Source organism: Festucalex cinctus, chromosome 14, assembly GCF_051991245.1.
Source record: "Festucalex cinctus isolate MCC-2025b chromosome 14, RoL_Fcin_1.0, whole genome shotgun sequence".
Lineage (NCBI taxonomy): Eukaryota > Metazoa > Chordata > Actinopteri > Syngnathiformes > Syngnathidae > Festucalex > Festucalex cinctus.
This window is the reverse complement of record NC_135424.1, coordinates 20,923,256-20,942,565: the sequence shown is the minus strand read 5'-3', so window position 1 is coordinate 20,942,565 and position 19,310 is coordinate 20,923,256. Positions and strand designations below refer to the sequence as shown.

General features: G+C 47.1%; 1 protein-coding gene across 1 annotated transcript in view; it reads right to left on the bottom strand.

Moving 5' to 3' along the window:
* Nucleotides 1-19,310, bottom strand: part of lrmda (leucine rich melanocyte differentiation associated) — a 267,111-nt gene that overhangs the window by 29,071 nt on the left and 218,730 nt on the right. The window contains exon 6 of the mRNA XM_077495602.1: nt 5,996-6,080. Within this exon, the coding sequence (XP_077351728.1) occupies nt 5,996-6,080 (85 nt within the window). The remainder of the gene's footprint in view (nt 1-5,995; nt 6,081-19,310) is intronic.

Sequence of the window (19,310 nt, the reverse complement as noted above, 5' to 3'; positions counted from 1 at the left end):
TGAAATAAACTTCTGAGTCATCCGTAAAAGGTGACAGGCTGAGTAACAATAAGAGAGCTACAATATTGTTTTGCTAGGAACATATGGAAATGCTAAGGTTGAATTTACACTGTAGGAAAAAAAAATACAAAAATGTTTTGCTTCCATGGGGTCCCAAGATCGGATTTCTGGCAGGCAATCGGGCAAAAATGAATGCAATCAGATATACTCAAATGGTAATCAAATGTGGATTAAAAACCCAATATTAACCGGCTATAGGATGAAGTGACTTCAGCTAAATGACTGTATATGTCAGTAGCTGTTAACACACAAAACTTTGGCTACCCCAGTGAAGCTGGATCACCATCAATCATCAATCTCCCAGCCGACTGTGTGTGTGTGGCAGCAACTTGGAGAGCAACGGATGCAAAACGACAGTCTTGACACTCCTGTTGACACACCTACAGTCATATTGGAAGCCAGCCCAGAGACACAGTTTGTTTGTGTTGTTAGCCACTTAGCGGCAAGTTGCAGCCTAGCTGTTAGCCGCCGATCTGCGCTAGTGTGGGAATTACATTGATGAACTGTAATTGCTGTTGCTGATCCAAAGATGTATTTATGTGTCTCTTCGGAGTGAAGACACTCAATCCCAAGTACTTATTCATAGTTAAATAAATAAATAAATAAAGTGTGAGGGTAAAAGGAGGGTGTAAAATGGCTAGTTAGCAAAAACAAAACTAAAATTGAAATGTTTTTGTTAACAAAATAAAGACAAACATGCTTTAAAAAGAACAACACTAACTGAAACTACGTCTTACGTTGATAAAACTAACCAAAACTATAATTATAGAGAAAATGTCCTTCATTTTCATCTTTTACCAGTAATATCATACATGAAGTATCAGTGTTCAATTTCTTATTTCAGTATCGCAGACATTCATGCAGAAGAATGAAAATCAAATAGTTGAGAATTGCAGTTTGCTTTTTACACAATACTTAGTGACCTTATTTTTAATCTTGCACTCGACAAACGCTCCGATGTATAAAAAAATGAATTAAACTAAATCTAATAAAAACTAAAACAAAGCATTAAAAAAACTAATAAAAAATCGTAAACTTGCTCTAAAATTAATTAATACTAACTGAATAAAAATAATGCCAAAACAAAATGAAAACTAGTTATGAATCCAATGAAAAATCCAAAACTATTATAACTTTGTTTACAATCTATTTTTGTAACTCTACAATATGGAGGGCTTCTTTCCCCCCTTTTTCCACCTTAATACTCATCAGGTTGGTCTGATGCCAGTAAAATACACCACAGACGCACACCTAGCCAAAAAAAATGGAAATTGTGCAGCACGAATCCAAGCCGACGACACGTAGCATCAGGCAAACCCGTTTATATATGGAGACACACAGGCTGGGACTCACTTATGGACTGTTAAGACTCAGAGTGGACTTGACAATGGCAAGCAGTCGTAGGAGTGAGAGTCAAGGTGACAGTTGTAGAGGATCCTCGGGCCCCTCTGCCAGACCACATAGTCCACTTCGCTCTGTGTCACGCCTTCAAGCAGACACTCCGGAAACCCCCACCAACCTCCTCGGCATCGTCTTTTGTCTACTCACATCTGATTTTTAAGTCCCATCCCGACTGCTCCCTCGTCTTTTCATCTCCCCTTAATCTTTTCCTCTTGTTCGGTGTCAGACTCACTCTATGAAACACTTCCATATCTTCTTTTTAATCCTGCTTTTACGTCTCCTCGCTGCCTTGTCTCCTCCAGTTTGACTCCTCAAGCCAGCCAAGACAGTAGCTTATTCTGGACTTGTGTCCTTGCTTTTTCCATCCCTTTTTGTCCCAGGGGCGGTGTCCTGCCAGTGCTGCCATCCTCTGGGAGCTACTAGCAGCTGAAATTACCTCTGGCACGTCTTGACACAGGTGACAGCATGAAGGGGTGGGGGGTGGACATAGTAGAGTGCTACAACAGGAAGACAATACAACCTCCCTCCACATAAAAAAAAGGTGGATCTGCTTCTCAAGGTGTAAAACTCACCCATATTTCATGTTCACAGATGGCACATATTGTTTATTTTACAACTACAAAAACTGTCGCATTGAAAATCAACAGAATCGTCTCCATATGGTCTCATCCAAATTGTTTAGATCCTAAATTGAAGCCATGTAAACACTCACTCATTTGGGTTTAGCATCAGACAAATGTTTGTTTAAGTCAAACAAATAACTAACAAAGAACAGTAGTGGCTAGGAGGTAGCCAGGCAAAGATGACTTGGAGGGTGAAGATTGTGCTGCGTTATAAAAAACAAAAAACAAAAACAAATGGAAACTGTCACCAGTGCTCGGATCTGAGACGGAATGGAAAATATTGCATCTGTCAGATGTCTTCACCTTTAAATGGACTACTTTGCCAAGTCGGACTTCAACAAAGCACAGGACTTGTTCCGTGCCTTACGTCTGATGAGAGATGCTATACCAGTCAGGCTCGGATGACGCTGATCTCTCCTTGGCACTCTAAACGGCTTGTGTGTGTGACACTGTGGTTCTTAGTGTAGGTCACTGTTGTTTAGCAGTGTTGCATGACAAGTGGTCTGTATTGGCAAAAGATTTCTGTGGATGCCCTTTCATCAGTAGGACACAAACGTTAAGTCTACTCACTTAAAAGCTTACTTTCTTGTTTTTATCGAATGTATGCCAAAATAATAAATTCTTGTTGAATCACATTTTAATCCTATCTCGACCATAAGGAAGTGTGGAATGTGGATTAAGCATTTTTGACTGGCAAATATGTTTCAAAGTATTTGCAAGTTATCCATCCATCCATCCATCCATCCATCCATCCATCCATCCATCCATCCATCCATCCATCTTCTTCCGCTTATCCGAGGTCGGGTCGCGGGGTTATTTGCAAGTGTGTTCGTAAATACGTTGAACGCCCTTTTTTAATGCACCACACATATACATATTCATTTCTTTGGGGGGGATACGGGTGTGTCGGAGTAGGGAAATTTTTTTCCCTCTGCTCCGACTCACCTGCTCCCAATTTTAATGCACCACACGCACACACTTGTATATACACTGGGTGGGGCCACATTCACGGTGTAAGGGTAGAGCTCGCCAGTCGGCGAGCTGGCGGACTCAGTAACAGGGTTAGGTGTCACTAGTACTCTGGCGTGACGACCGGGGCCTCTCCCCACCGGGCTCGGTGTTCTGGTGTTCCGCCTTCTCCCCTGGTGCTTCCTCCTCTGCTTCCCCCCTCCTGCCGCTGTGCTACTCTCGCGCGGCTGGAGGTGGGGTGGGCACATCTTCCCTCTCTGCGCTGCTGCCCGGTGCCGGTTTCCGGGGGGGGGGGGGGGTTGGGTGTTGGGGGTCGGGGTGTGTTCGGGGGTTTGGGGGTCGGGGGTGGTGGGGCCTGGGTCGTGGTGGGTGGCGGGTTTGGGTGGGGTGCGGGGGGGGTCGTGGGGGGGGTGGGGGCTGGGGACCGGTGGGGCGCTGTGGGGGCCCGCTGGGCCTCGTTCTGCGGCCTTGGGCTCGGGGGTGTGGGCCGGGGCTGGGGCGGGGGTGTTCCGGGCGTCTGGGTCGGCTCGCCGACCGGTGTCCGCTCGGGTGGCTTGGGGGTGGCCTTGGTGCTGCCGCGGCCTGGGGATTTCGGGGGGGGGGGGGGGGGTGCTCGCTTTGCTGGACCGCGGTTGACGGCTTCTTTCTTTGGTGGTGGTCCTTATGCATGCCAGATCCGTCGCACCAGCATCTACTGAAACTCAACAGAAATAGCCTCTCCCTCCCACAGCCCCTTGAATCAGTTGGTGCTGGTGTCTGTGGTTCTCACTTTGCTCTATCTATCCTTCCCTCCTTCCTCTCTTTAGTTTTTCCTCTGGTCACTTGAGATCTTAATTTATTAGAAGTATGAGGTTTCTGGGGTTGGCATAAGACTCTGGTTTTGTAACCACGTAGGAGGGGTCTTGTTGGTGCTGGACTTCACTTTGATGGATTGGATGTACTGGCTTCTATGGATCTCTCTCTGTCTTATCGATCCTTCCCTCCTTCCTCTCTTTAGTTTTTCCTCTGGTCTCTTGAGATCTCGCCAAATTTGCTGGAATTTAGAGGCTTCCGGGGTTGGCGTAAGACTTTGATTTTGTAATCATGGGGAAGGCAGGAAGTGTTTGGTCGGTGCTGGATTTCACTTTGATTTTCCTTTCTTTTCTCTTTATTTCTTTTTTTTTCTGACCTTTTCCCTGGTCTCCTGACCATTTAAACCTCACGACTCTGGCAAGATTCTGAAGTACCTGGTTAAGGCGAAGGGTAATGGGATATTTATAAGGCTTTAGGTGAATGAATGAGTATAAATTTACACGTATTTGCACGCACGCACGCACGCGCACGCACGCAAACGCACGCAAACGCACACACGCAAACGCACGCACGCACGCAAACGCACGCACACATAAACACAAAAAAAAAAAAAAAAAAAGAGCAATGATGACAAGACGTTGAATCGGTAAGACTACCGAATGAACAATTCTGAGCTCTTATAAAAAAAAATAAAAAAATACAAAAAAAATACGTTGAACGTACTTGCAAATACATTTAAACATAATTAAATGCGCTCAAACAAAGTAATACTAATGTGTAACGGGAATAATGGGAAACGAGTCGTCTCCCGTTTTTGTTGAATTAAAAATGAAAATGAAAAACGGGAAACGGGCCCTTATCTGATGTTCTATTATGTGTTTATTTAGCACAAATCGGGAAATTAAATGTGGCAGTAAACCGTTTTTCGCAAGCTGGTTTCTCCTTGACCCGGCCGGAAGCCGTTCATCTTTTGCGGCATGTCGCTGCTGCTGCTGCAGTAGCAGCTTGCTGCCCCCGAGTGTCTATTTCGAGGTCCCTGTTGGCGCCTATTCTTCGGGACTTCCAAACATGGCTTTAGATGGCTATCACAACTTGATAGTGGAAATGAAAAATAACGGCACGACGTCTAGTGAAATCGCTACACATCTGTGTTGACAATTTGGCCCTATAAGAGGACTTTCGGAAAGAAATGTCCGAAAGTGGTTCTCAGATCATTGTCTGTCAGAGGCCTCGAAATAGACACTAGGGGGCAGCAAGCTTCCACTGCAGCAGCAGCAGCTTGTGACGTGCGGCAAAAGATGAACGGCTTCCGGGTCAAGGAGAAACCAGCTTGCGAAAAACGGTTTACGGCCACATTTCATTTCCCGATTTGTGCTAAATAAACATAATAGAACATCGGATAAGGCTCGTTTCCTGTTTTTCATTTTCATTTTTATTTCAACAAAAACGGGAGACGACTCGTTTCCCGTTATTTGTTCATAGAAATCAAAACAAAAAAACGGAAATCGGTTTGTTTCCCGTTTTCCATGTCCTTGCTTCAGAAGGAAAAACGAATGGCCGAAAAGTACACGGACCATGTCGTCCCTTTTTCATATAATAGCTGGGGAAATGTATGTACTCAACTACAGGATGACAAAATAATGTAATTACAGTATCTTCAAACAGTAATCAAAAGCAGCTTTTTGACATTTTATTGAAAGTTTGTGATATTTACAAATAGTTGAGGATAATCTTCTGTCTGAAGGAAAATTACGCAGAATGCGGAAAGTATTTCTACACAATAAGGATGGCCGACTACTCTGGGTCAGTATGAAAACTACCGGTAATCAATGTCTTGTACCAACAGATCAAGGATCTTTGTCCGCTCCCACACATACAGTCGGACCGGATTTAATGAGGATTAATCCGATTTATTCCCGCTATACACACATCAGGCTGAAGAGATGAAATCAATAAAACTGAAGATAGAATTAGTTCATTTCACTGAAATCCAATAGATTCCCACTGTCTGGGGGTCACAACTTCTATTTACATAATCCATGGTTCTGGATTTTGACTGACTGTCTGTTGCTATTAATTGCTTATATGTGTATAAAACAGGCCGCCTTGTAAAGGTTGTGACGTCTAAAAGGTCTTTGTTGTGCCCTTACCTTTGTGGCTCCTAGCATCTCTGGATCCTCGGGGTAGAGGAGTGTAGGGCAGAGGGCGGTTCTCAAATCCGGCGTCGATTGGTGACTGTAAGAGAAGAGTCACGCAATGGAGGACTTTAATGAAAATAGCTTTGACAGCGTTTGACATGATGTCAAATAATTGGGGAAGCCAGTCCTAGTACAACATCATAACAAAACTTCAATAAAGACTTCTTCTGTTCAGATGCTAAATATATTTTTACATCCTAATGTTGAACAGACACAGCTTGTAGTCATGCTTCAAAATATGCCGCAAAAGTCAAACAAATTGCGGAGTTAAAGCCGTCATCATGCGAGAGTTCACGTGAGACGCCAGCAAATCTCATGAGTCCAGCTCAGGGAGCAACAAAAGCAAGGATGGGCAACTTGGTCCATGTACTTTTCGGCCATTCGTTTTTCCTTCTGAAGCAAGGACACGGAAAACGGCAAACAAACTGATTTCTGTTTTTTGTTTTGATGTATATGAACAAATAACGGGAAACGAGTCGTCTCCCGTTTTTGTTAAAATAAAAATGAAAAACGGGAAACGAGCCCTTAGCATAAATCGGGAAATGAATTGTGGTCGTAAACCGTTATTCTCACGCTGGTTTCTCCTTGACCCGGAAGCCGTTCATCTTTTGCAGCACGTCACTGCTGCTGCTGCTGCTGCAGTGGAAGCTTGCTGCCCCCTAGTGTCTATTTCGAGGCCTCTGACAGACAATGATCTGAGAGCCACCTTCGGACATTTCTCTCCCGAAAGTCCTCTTATAGGGCCGAATTGGCTACACAGATGTGCAACGATTTCACTAGACGTCATGCCGTTATTTTTCATTTCCACTATCAAGTTGTGATAGCCATCTAAAGCTATGTTTGGAAGTCGAAATAGACACTAGGGGGCAGCAAGCTGCCACTGCAGCAGCAGCAGTGACGCGCCACAAAAGATGAACAGCTTCCGGGTCAGGGAGAAACCAGCTGGCGAAAAACGGTTTACGGCCACATATCATTTCCCGATTTGTGCTAAATAAACACATAATAGAACATCGGATAAGGGCTCGTTTCCCGTTTTTCATTTTAATTTTTATTTCAACAAAAACGGGAGACGACTCGTTTCCCGTTATTTGTTCATATACATCAAAACTGGTTTTGGAAATTGGTTTGTTTCCCGTTTTCCGTGTCCTTGCTTCAGAAGGAAAAACGAATGGCCGAAAAGTACACGGACTCAACTTCAATGCTGGCGGGTCACATTTTTTCCATCAGTGCTACTTGGGACATGTGTGTCTGAGCAAAATACACATTCTTAAAAGCTTTCATTTTTATATGATACATTTTTTTCAATGTATGTATAACAGATCCATCATCCAAACCCAACATCAAAGGATTTGAAGCAAAAACAAAACAAAACATCACATACTTCCCCCCCCCCCCAGTGCAAAGGGCTCTCTTGCAGAAAAAATCATATTCAAAGACGGCACAAAACGGCTGAACAGCAAATCAACATTGAGTGCAAGAAGTCTTTTTTTCCACAAAAATTAACTTATTCAAAATTTTAATAGAATAACAAAATAATACATTTTGTCCTGCATACTGCATCATTCCAAATCTGTAAAAAAAAAAAAAAAAAAGTGGTGAAAGCTAACAGTACAATTCAAAGCTAGTGGTTAGTGGAAAACATATTGAATAAATATTCTCATTGAAAGCATCACTATTGCTAAATATATTTTTACACACCATTTTTGAATAATAACAGACGATTCCTCACTATACAAACTCCTTGACACTTGGCAAACGCAGGAAAGTGAGGCAAATGCTACTTTTGAGGAAAAACAACATAAAAAAAGAATACCAAAAAGAATCCCAATATATTGACTACATAATGTCTCTAAAACAGGTCAAAAGTTTGTTGTGTTTTTGTTCTTTAGTGCACTTTCAAGGTCCAAAACATCCTCCTTCCTTCCCTTAGCCTTTTAACTAGCGGAGGAGGTACTTCATCATGACACGGCCATATCTGATGCCTTTGCAGAAATAGTTTCCTTTCCTGCAGAAAGGAATCCACCGGGCCTTTAATCATAGCAAGAGACTCAACTGACAAATACATATTAGCGATGGTTTTGGCGGTGCATTTTTTTCTTTTTTATTGTTGTTCCTCTACATGGCCATGCATAACCTTGAGAAATGCAGAGGCCTGCTCTGTTAAATGGAACCATATTTATCATGGGCAAGAAGAGCACATTGGATTGAAACAGATCACATAATGTGCTTTCAGATAGCATCTCTGAAAGGCATTAAGGTCGGGCCAGCGTGTGTCTCATATTACATCAACGTGGAGAAAAAGTGACTTTGCTTCCATGCTGGTGGACTCTGATTTGGAAAGAAACCGCCTGAAAATGGAAGCTCTGTTTTGACAGCGAACCTGCAGCTCGCCGCCTACACGATGGCTCCAAATCTGTTAAGAAGCATCACTGCTGAACTCTGATGGAATGTCTAATGATAAAAACAAAAAGGCAAAATAAGAACATACAGTGAGAACTGCAATGACAACCATCTTTGGACAGAAAGTACAGTGGCACATTCAAAGTTGAACACAGTTTGGTATTTGTTGGTTGCCTTTAAAGTTGTTCCAATTTCAAAACCACAGGAAATAATGTCAAGTGGATTCATTTGTTCTGGTAATGTTTAGATTGTTAACAATGATCTGCAGTCATTTTCATGAACCATTACTGTATGTCTTTCACTACATGCTAGCAACATGTTAGCATCTGTGTAGTAGTTGTAAACAATTTGTGTTTGCAATTGCTATCTCATTCATGGTACTAATAAATTAACATTATACACTAATGAGAAGCTTTACTCTCCTAAATGTTGTAAAGCTCCATTCCCTGTTATTTTCATCGTCTCCTTATATGGAAGTATCACACACATCCTTTAGATTGGGGTCATCAAACTTTTTTTTTTTTTTGAAAATGAGATTTACTTAATTAATGTGAAGGGCTACCTTAAATAACCAATTTGCTCAAAATACCTTTAATAATGTATGATAACTTCTACAAGATTCCTAGAAAATCTTAATGTCCCATCACTGACTGGTGAGCTATATTTTTAGAACAGGCCTGGCTACTTATGTGGTCGTAACATTTTGTTTCATTTTAAAACCTATTTTTGAACTCATTTCCAAATTGTACCACTTTGGGGTTTCCACTGTTATACACCCACATGCCCCTCAGAAGCTTCATGATTATACTTGCGCCCCTTCTTGGCCTCATTTCCTGTCTGCTCTAAAGATCACAAAACCTGGCCTCCCCTCTGCCTTTAATCCAGCTGCTTGCGTATAATTCATCTTCCTCGTCGTCACATTATTAACAGTACCACACACAAACACTAGCAGAAGGAAGCCAGGGAGTGAAGTGAGTCCCCCACCCCGTTACACTCCCCTATTTTGCTCCCAAAGGACTGAAGTCACCTTGCTTTCAGGATGGCCACACCTCGCACGACACCGCCCGCTCAACTCACGCCCGCTGATCAAACGAGGCAACCCCATTCAACAGCTTTGCTCGTCACATCCCATCCTATCCGGTGCGATGATTCCACCCCACCCACCGAGAACATCAATCAGCCAACGACCCCTACCCCCCCCCAAACCACCTCCATTTGCCTTACTGCTCCTCCCCTCTCTGCTGGTTGCCTGCACTTAATATACTTCAGTCAATAACCCAAGACAGAAGCAATGCTTTGTGATGAGGAGGATTCGCTTTCAAGTTGTTCACTCCATCTATATATATATATATATATATATATATATATATATATATATATATATATATATATATATATATATATATATATATATATATATACATATATATATATATATATATATATATATATATATATATATATATATATATATTAGGGGTGGGAGAAAAAAAACGATATCGCAATATATTGTTGCGCTCTCAGTTGCAAAAAATTATCGATACACTGACTATATATTGATATATTGTGTCCAGTTGTGCAATGTTATGTTATAAATGTTTATGCACTTTATTTTGTCTCACTTTACAATGTTTACAGTTAAAAGGCTCAGAGGCAGTCAGGCACTATGCAGAACTTTGTACATTGTACAAAGTTTTGGTATTGAATAAATGCATAATTAGACATTTTCCTTTTTATGGGCTTTTTCAGTCACTTATTGTTGTCATGTTTCGGTTTTTGGGTTGGGTTTTTGTTTTATTTTGGTGAGTGTTGGTTGTTGGTGTTCCGGTCTTCTCCCCCCAGTCTCGTTATGTTAACCTTGTCCACCTGCTTGTGTCTTCCCTTCCTGATGTGTAGTGCTGATTGGTTCCCCCTCCCTGCTGTGTCTCCCAGGTGTGTCCGGTTATTGTCATTAGTGTTGGTATAAGGGAGTGGTGTTTGTCTCACGCGGGTGTGGGAGCATTGTTTGCTGTTGTCTGCATGCTTTGTCACAGTGGTGTCATTTGACCATTTGCCAAGTCTTCCACGCCAAGTCTACAAAGTCTTCCACGCCAAGTCTTCAACGTCAGCCACGCCAAGTCTTCAACGTCAGCCACGCCAAGTCTTCAACGTCAGCCACGCCAAGTCTTCAACGTCAGCCACGCCAAGTCTTCAACGTCAGCCACGCCAAGTCTTCAACGTCAGCCACGCCAAGTCTTCAACGTCAGCCACGCCAAGTCTTCAACGTCAGCCACGCCAAGTCTTCAACGTCAGCCACGCCAAGTCTTCAACGTCAGCCACGCCAAGTCTTCAACGTCAGCCACGCCAAGTCTTCAACGTCAGCCACGCCAAGTCTTCAACGTCAGCCACGCCAAGTCTTCAACGTCAGCCACGCCAAGTCTTCAACGTCAGCCACGCCAAGTCTTCAACGTCAGCCACGCCAAGTCTTCAACGTCAGCCACGCCAAGTCTTCAACGTCAGCCACGCCAAGTCGTCAACGTCAGCCACGCCAAGTCGTCAACGTCAGCCACGCCAAGTCGTCAACGTCAGCCACGCCAAGTCGTCAACGTCAGCCACGCCAAGTCGTCAACGTCAGCCACGCCAAGTCGTCAACGTCAGCCACGCCAAGTCGTCAACGTCAGCCACGCCAAGTCTTCTGCATCACGCCAAGTCTTCTGCATCACGCCAAGTCTTCTGCATCACGCCAAGTCTTCTGCATCACGCCAAGTCTTCTGCATCACGCCAAGTCTTCTGCCTCACGCCAAGTCTTCTGCCTCACGCCAAGTCTTCTGCCTCACGCCAAGTCTCCTGCCTCACGCCAAGTCTCCTGCCTCACGCCAAGTCTCCTGCCTCACGCCAAGTCTCCTGCCTCACGCCAAGTCTCCTGCCTCACGCCAAGTCTCCTGCCTCACGCCAAGTCTCCTGCCTCACGCCAAGTCTCCTGCCTCACGCCAAGTCTCCTGCCTCACGCCAAGTCTCTGCCTCACGCCAAGTCTCTGCCTCACGCCAAGTCTCTGCCTCACGCCAAGTCTCTGCCTCACGCCAAGTCTCTGCCTCTCGCCAAGTCTCGGCATCACGCAACGCCAAGTCCTCGCCATGATCTGGGTACACGTCCAGCCCAGTCTTCTCCACTTCAGTCTCGTCCCGTCCTTCCCCACCACAGTCAATAAAGTCATTCTAGTTGCTGTCAGTCCACTTCTCCCTGCCTATTTATTCCGCCTCTGGGTCCGTCCATCACCCCCCCGCCGTGACAGAATGCTCCCACCTACCTGGACCCAGCGGAAGCGCCTCGTCCCCGTTCCGGCTCCCCGCCGGACTCAGGACCTCGTTCCGGCTCCCCGCCGGACTCAGGACCTCGTTCCGGCTCCCCGCCGGACTCAGGACCTCGTTCCGGCTCCCCGCCGGACTCAGGACCCCGTTCCGGCTCCGCGCCGGATTCAAGTTCCCGTTCCGGCTCCGCGCCGGCCTCAGGACCCCGTTCCGGCTCCGCGCCGGCCTCAGGACCCCGTTCCGGCTCCGCGCCGGCCTCAGGACCCCGTTCCGGCTCCGCGCCGGCCTCAGGACCCCGTTCCGGCTCCGCGCCGGATTCAAGTTCCCGTTCCGGCTCCGCGCCGGATTCAAGTTCCCGTTCTGGCTCCACGCCGGCCTCAGGACCCCGTTCCGGCTCCGCGCCGGATTCAAGTTCCCGTTCCGGCTCCGCGCCGGCCTCAGGACCCCGTTCCGGCTCCACGCCGGCCTCAGGACCCCGTTCCGGCGCCCTGCAGGCCTCAGGACCCCGTTCCGGCGCCCCGCCGGCTCCAGGCCCTCGTCCTGGCACCTCGGCAGCCCAAGAATGCCACGCCTGTGCCGCTTCAGCCCCTGGCCTCTTTGCCTGTGCCGCTGCTGCCGCTTCAGCCCCTGGCCACTTCGTCGCTGCCGGTCCCGGATGCAACGCCTGTGCCGCTGCCGCCGCAGCCCCAGGCCGCTTCGCCTGCGCCGCTGCCGCCGCAGCCCCAGGCCGCTTCGCCTGCGCCGCTGCCGCCGCAGCCCCAGGCCGCTTCGCCTGCGCCGCCGCCGCCGCAGCCCCAGGCCGCTTCGCCTGCGCCGCCGCCGCCGCAGCCCCAGGCCGCTTCGCCTGCGCCGGCGCCGCCGCAGCCCCAGGCCGCTTCGCCGCCGCCGCAGCCCCAGGCCGCTTCGCCTGCGCCGCCGCCGCCGCAGCCCCAGGCCGCTTCGCCTGCGCCGCCGCCGCCGCAGCCCCAGGCCGCTTCGCCTGCGCCGCCGCCGCCGCAGCCCCAGGCCGCTTCGCCTGCGCCGCTGCCGCCGCAGCCCCTGGCCGCTTCGCCTGCGCCGCTGCCGCCGCAGCCCCTGGCCGCTTCGCCTGTGCCGCTGCCGCCGCAGTCCCTGGCCGCGTCGCCTGTGCCGCTGCCGCCGCAGCCCCTGGCCGCAACGCCTGTGCCGCTGCCTCAGCAGCCCCTGGCCGCAACGCCTGTGCCGCTGCCTCAGCAGCCCCTGGCCGCAACGCCTGTGCCGCTGCCTCAGCAGCCCCTGGCCGCAACGCCTGTGCCGCTGCCTCAGCAGCCCCTGGCCACAACGCCTGTGCCGCTGCCTCCGCAGCCCCTGGCCGCAACGCCTGTGCCGCTGCCTCCGCAGCCCCTGGCCGCAGCGCCTGTGCAGCCTAAGCCCCTGGCGTCTCAGGTCCCCTCGTCGCGGCCAATTGGCATCTCAGGTCCCCTCGTCACGGCAGAGTTGCCGCCTTCTCCCGCTTCCTCATCTCTGCCCCAAGTCAAGTCTCAAGTTTCCTCGTCACAGCCCCAGCCAAAGTCTCAAGTTTCCTCGTCTCTGCCCCAGGTCAAATCCCCAGCTTCCTCATCACAGCCCCAGCCAAAGTCTCAAGTTTCCTCGTCTCTGCCCCAGGTCAAATCCCCGGCTTCCTCGTCTCTGCCCCGATCAAAGTCTCCGGGCCTGGTGTCCGCCCCAAGCAGTGCGGTCATGGTGGCCGATCCGGGACCTAGCGCCAGGCGGCGCAGAAGACGGGCCCACCACGGGGACCGGCCCTTGGCGGAGCCACCCCAGTTTCAGCCCTCTGGGCCGATGATTTTGCCTCCTCCTGGGCCACCCCCGGATGCGGAGTTTATGGCATTGTGTGAGGCCGTTTTTCGCCCCCTTGTGTCCTCCTATTCCTACCCTGGTTGAGGGCTGTGTTTTGCTCCCGTTCCCGTCCCCGCCCTCCCCTTTTTTGGCTTGTTTTGTGTTTGGGACGTCTGGGAGCCGTCCCTTGGTGGAGGGGTACTGTCATGTTTCGGTTTTTGGGTTGGGTTTTTGTTTTATTTTGGTGAGTGTTGGTTGTTGGTGTTCCGGTCTTCTCCCCCCAGTCTCGTTATGTTAACCTTGTCCACCTGCTTGTGTCTTCCCTTCCTGATGTGTAGTGCTGATTGGTTCCCCCTCCCTGCTGTGTCTCCCAGGTGTGTCCGGTTATTGTCATTAGTGTTGGTATAAGGGAGTGGTGTTTGTCTCACGCGGGTGTGGGAGCATTGTTTGCTGTTGTCTGCATGCTTTGTCACAGTGGTGTCATTTGACCATTTGCCAAGTCTTCCACGCCAAGTCTACAAAGTCTTCCACGCCAAGTCTTCAACGTCAGCCACGCCAAGTCTTCAACGTCAGCCACGCCAAGTCTTCAACGTCAGCCACGCCAAGTCTTCAACGTCAGCCACGCCAAGTCTTCAACGTCAGCCACGCCAAGTCTTCAACGTCAGCCACGCCAAGTCTTCAACGTCAGCCACGCCAAGTCTTCAACGTCAGCCACGCCAAGTCTTCAACGTCAGCCACGCCAAGTCTTCAACGTCAGCCACGCCAAGTCTTCAACGTCAGCCACGCCAAGTCTTCGTCAGCCACGCCAAGTCTTCAACGTCAGCCACGCCAAGTCTTCAACGTCAGCCACGCCAAGTCTTCAACGTCAGCCACGCCAAGTCTTCAACGTCAGCCACGCCAAGTCTTCAACGTCAGCCACGCCAAGTCTTCAACGTCAGCCACGCCAAGTCTTCAACGTCAGCCACGCCAAGTCTTCAACGTCAGCCACGCCAAGTCGTCAACGTCAGCCACGCCAAGTCGTCAACGTCAGCCACGCCAAGTCGTCAACGTCAGCCACGCCAAGTCGTCAACGTCAGCCACGCCAAGTCGTCAACGTCAGCCACGCCAAGTCGTCAACGTCAGCCACGCCAAGTCGTCAACGTCAGCCACGCCAAGTCTTCTGCATCACGCCAAGTCTTCTGCATCACGCCAAGTCTTCTGCATCACGCCAAGTCTTCTGCATCACGCCAAGTCTTCTGCCTCACGCCAAGTCTTCTGCCTCACGCCAAGTCTCCTGCCTCACGCCAAGTCTCCTGCCTCACGCCAAGTCTCCTGCCTCACGCCAAGTCTCCTGCCTCACGCCAAGTCTCCTGCCTCACGCCAAGTCTCCTGCCTCACGCCAAGTCTCCTGCCTCACGCCAAGTCTCCTGCCTCACGCCAAGTCTCCTGCCTCACGCCAAGTCTCCTGCCTCACGCCAAGTCTCCTGCCTCACGCCAAGTCTCTGCCTCACGCCAAGTCTCTGCCTCACGCCAAGTCTCTGCCTCACGCCAAGTCTCTGCCTCACGCCAAGTCTCTGCCTCACGCCAAGTCTCTGCCTCTCGCCAAGTCTCGGCATCACGCAACGCCAAGTCCTCGCCATGATCTGGGTACACGTCCAGCCCAGTCTTCTCCACTTCAGTCTCGTCCCGTCCTTCCCCACCACAGTCAATAAAGTCATTCTAGTTGCTGTCAGTCCACTTCTCCCTGCCTATTTATTCCGCCTCTGGGTCCGTCCATCACCCCCCCGCCGTGACAATTGTGATATGTTGCAAATTTTTTTTTGACAATATATCAAAATTCGTAGATATCGTGTATCGTGATATTATCGATATCGTGAGCCAAATATCGTCACAGTATCGAATCGTGGTTTACCAGTATCGTCCCACCCCATATATATATATATATATATATATATATATATATATATATATATATACACACACACATGTATATGTATGTATAAAACAAGTCACTCTTCTCCGGGTACTCCGGTCTCCTCCCACATTCCAAAGACATGCATGGCAGGTTGATTGTGCGCTTCGAATTGTCCCTAGGTGTGCTTGTGAGTGTGGATGGTTGTTTGTCTCTGTGTGCCCTGCGATTGGCTGGCAACCAGTTCAGGGCGTACTCCGCCTACTGCCCAAAGCCAGCTGAGATAGGCTCCAGCGCCCCCCACAACCCTTGTGAGGAACAAGCGGTCAAGAAAATGGATGGATGGATGGATGGATAAAACAAGTCATTTTCTTCTCTGCTCGTACCTACACTGAACAGAGGGAGGTGCTGCTGTGTTGTGTATTTACAACACTCCTCCACTCCCTCTCCCTCTCTCTCTTTCCCTCGCTCTCTCTGCTGTCCAGATTAGTCTGCTCATCAAGCTGAGCATTGTTTTAATTTGCCAGGCCTAGGGCATATGCTGAGTGGTCGCGTCATTATTGTCTCCACGCGGTGTGAGTTATCACCACATCACATGACAATGCGCCGCAAATTTACAGGCGAGGAGGACCGTGTGTGTTAATGAAAGGCTGGACAGAGAGGAGGCGGAGAGGAAGAAGAAGAAAGTGAGTGGCGGTGGAGAAAAGGAAGCTTTGTTAGATGTCACCATGAAAGATGACGGCCCGCGCTGGATAATACATCATCGCATCAGGGCTTGTCTTGTCGGCGCCTTTTCTGTGTTGTGATGGGAATAAATGCTGATAAAGCCAGAGGCAATAGTGATTATTACTTCCAGTGTGTCACCATGAGGCAAGGCACGGTTGGGAAGGAAGGCAAAGTGGATACATGCAAAACACACAAACACCTCAGCTGTGGGCTTCTTCAAAGGATGGCACAGTTGGAGGGTTGGCCAGGGCGTTTTACCGGTTGGTTTGTTTGCTTTCTAAAGTTGTACTTGGTTCATGATTAAAAGTCCAGGACATGTTCTAACATACTAAGCAGTAGGGGTGTGAATTTCCTAGTACCTGACGATTCGATTCGTATCACGATTCACAGGTCACGATTAGATTCGATACTGATTAATCCCGATACGAATTTATAAGTCGATTGTTGCGATTTTTTTTCATTCAAATTTAGAAAATACTAATCAGTAAGCTTGTAGAGTGTAAGATTTATATGAAAATGTATTATTTATTTATCTGAAATTTCAGTCTTATAGCGGTTGTAATCTGTTTCATGTTTGAACAGCATTAAAATAAAATATTAAGGCTTAATGTTCCGTTCATATAACATTCTTCCATGCTCAAGGTGTGAATCCTAAAAAAATAAAAATAAAAATAAAATAAAAATCGATTCTGCCGATTATTGAATCGATTCGAGAATCGCGCGATGTAGTATCGCGATATATCGCCGAATCGATTTTTTTTAACACCCCTACTAAGCAGAATAGTACACAGTAGAATAAGGATGTTCAATACCAGTTATTGTTATTGGTACGAGTCGAGTAGTGTGTATACATATATATATATATATCTTGATACTGATAATTTGGTATCGGTACTCGCCCCTCCCTACAGTAGACCATGAACCTCCGCAAAGGCCAAAAAAAATCCTAAATTAGATAAATAAATTGCATGACCTGCTTGTTAAATCTGGATTGCTTAAATCAAAACATTAGTCACTAACAAATGAAACAAAGTATTTGCAAAAGTGAACAGCATTCAGATTTGTTCCAAAATTAAAGAAGTCCTTCCACAAAGTGTTGTGAAATGTGGTAAAGTTTTACATTTTAATGTCATGAATTTGAGTTATAAGGCGCTAAATTTCCCATTCCTGTTTAAACGTGATAAATGTGGCATATTTTATAACAAGATAAAGTTAAGGTTTAATCAAGATAAATGTGATGTTGTGATAAATTTCATGTTTATATGATAAATTATCAAGTTATGACATGATCCATTTTTCTCTTACACCAATTCTAGGGAAACAAAAAAACTCAAACTTTGGCCACTTTATTGTTTTAGGTGATGGTTGAGTGATGGTATTTTCAAGCACCTGATTTAAATTGGAGCGCTCTACTTGACACACTGCTGAGTCAATGTACTGTATGCTGTCTAATGAAGTCAACATGTCAACTATGACAAGTTGTGCTACTAATAGCTATGTCACTACCACACAAAGAAGCATTATTGCACTTAATACGACAGGGACATGTAAATAGGAGTTCAAAACATTCAGAGAGAGGTTCTCCCTTTCCTTTAAACTTATTTGAAAGTCGAGGCAGTGGATGCGCAACCCGGCTCATCCCGACAAATCCTGCGTCGACCCGGCCTCACCTCGCCACTGAAGACAGAACGGCCATACAATCTAATTACAGCGGCGCTACAGAGGGAGAGCGGTGTAAACAGCAGGCTGTTTTATCTCCTTATACATCTGGACAAGTAGACAAAGTGCTAAAAGGAAATAAATGTGGCCTGACAGCCACATGAAAGGGTTCAGCCAGAGGCTTACTGCTACTTGGGGCACAGGAATGTTGTTGCTAAGCATCAGCCTGCAACCTATCAGAGTGCACGGAGGGCCCTGTCCTGCCTGGCAGACCCAAGAGAGGGGGTGGTGGGGGGAGCGTGGAGGAGTGCAGGGGGCTGACATTGAGGGGAGGCTCGGGACTGGAAGAGATTTTTGTAGCTTAAAGCAATTGTTGCAAAAAACAAGCCTTCTGTTTTGTTTTCTCCTGACACCACTTGGGCTTTTTGTACTTGCAAAAGACATGTAGAAAAATGTCTTTTGATATGTTTTCTCTTTGGGTCTATATCAAACTACTTGTTTTGTGTCTTTTGCGTGAAACTCTTGTTTGTCGTCTCGTCTCTGCAGTGCTGCCGCCTTGTGATCGCATTGTAGATCAGAGGGGACGCCACTTGTGAACTCATTGGAGTCAACGTTTAATGTCGCCGCTTGGCTTTGATTGTTTTTTTCATCATTTAAAGTTTGAGAGAACAAAAATAATAGAACTTTAAAAAAAAATAAACAATGGAAAACCATCTAGCTGTGTCGCAGCAAAAATGCAATGAATAATACAAACTAGCATATACGCTACCTGCCGTTTCAGCATACAAACATGCAATATTTTTTTTATGTAAAAATGCAAAGTATCAATCCCAATATCACATGGCAATGCAGTTACATACTTAAAAAACTATTAACCTAATCGATTAATTAGTAGGTGGATGGATGGATGATAGATGGGTAGACAGAGACAGACAGACAGGGTGGGGAGGTGACAGATAGATAGCTATAGCTAACTAGCTAGTTGATAGATAGATAGATAGATAGATAGATAGATAGATAGATAAAATGAAAAGAAAAGATAGATATACACATGATAAAATGATTAAAAAAAAAAAAGACTGCAGATTGGACAGCGGATAGTCAGATTGCCAACTAGCTCGCTAGCCAGTATCAATTGGGTATGTGAAGACTAAAAAAATAAAATTAAAATAAAACACTATATAACAAAATACTATAGTGGAATTACGTGAATAATTGAAGTACAAAAAAAATAATTGACAGCACCATTAAATGCAATGCCAGATCTAGCAGGATAAAAGTCTGCGCCTGTGTGTTTATTAATGATTAACCGTTCTACTCCAATGATGCTCCTGTGGTTAAATGTATCATGTGGTCTGTGATCACAGGAGCGACCGTTTTGATGTTTCACTCGAGGCACAATCTACCGTCGGTGCCACCGGGAACAGCACACGTAAGTCAAAGGTTGAGTGGTGCTGGACGTTAATCATCCATGGCCGTGACTCACAGATGCTAACAAGGCACTGT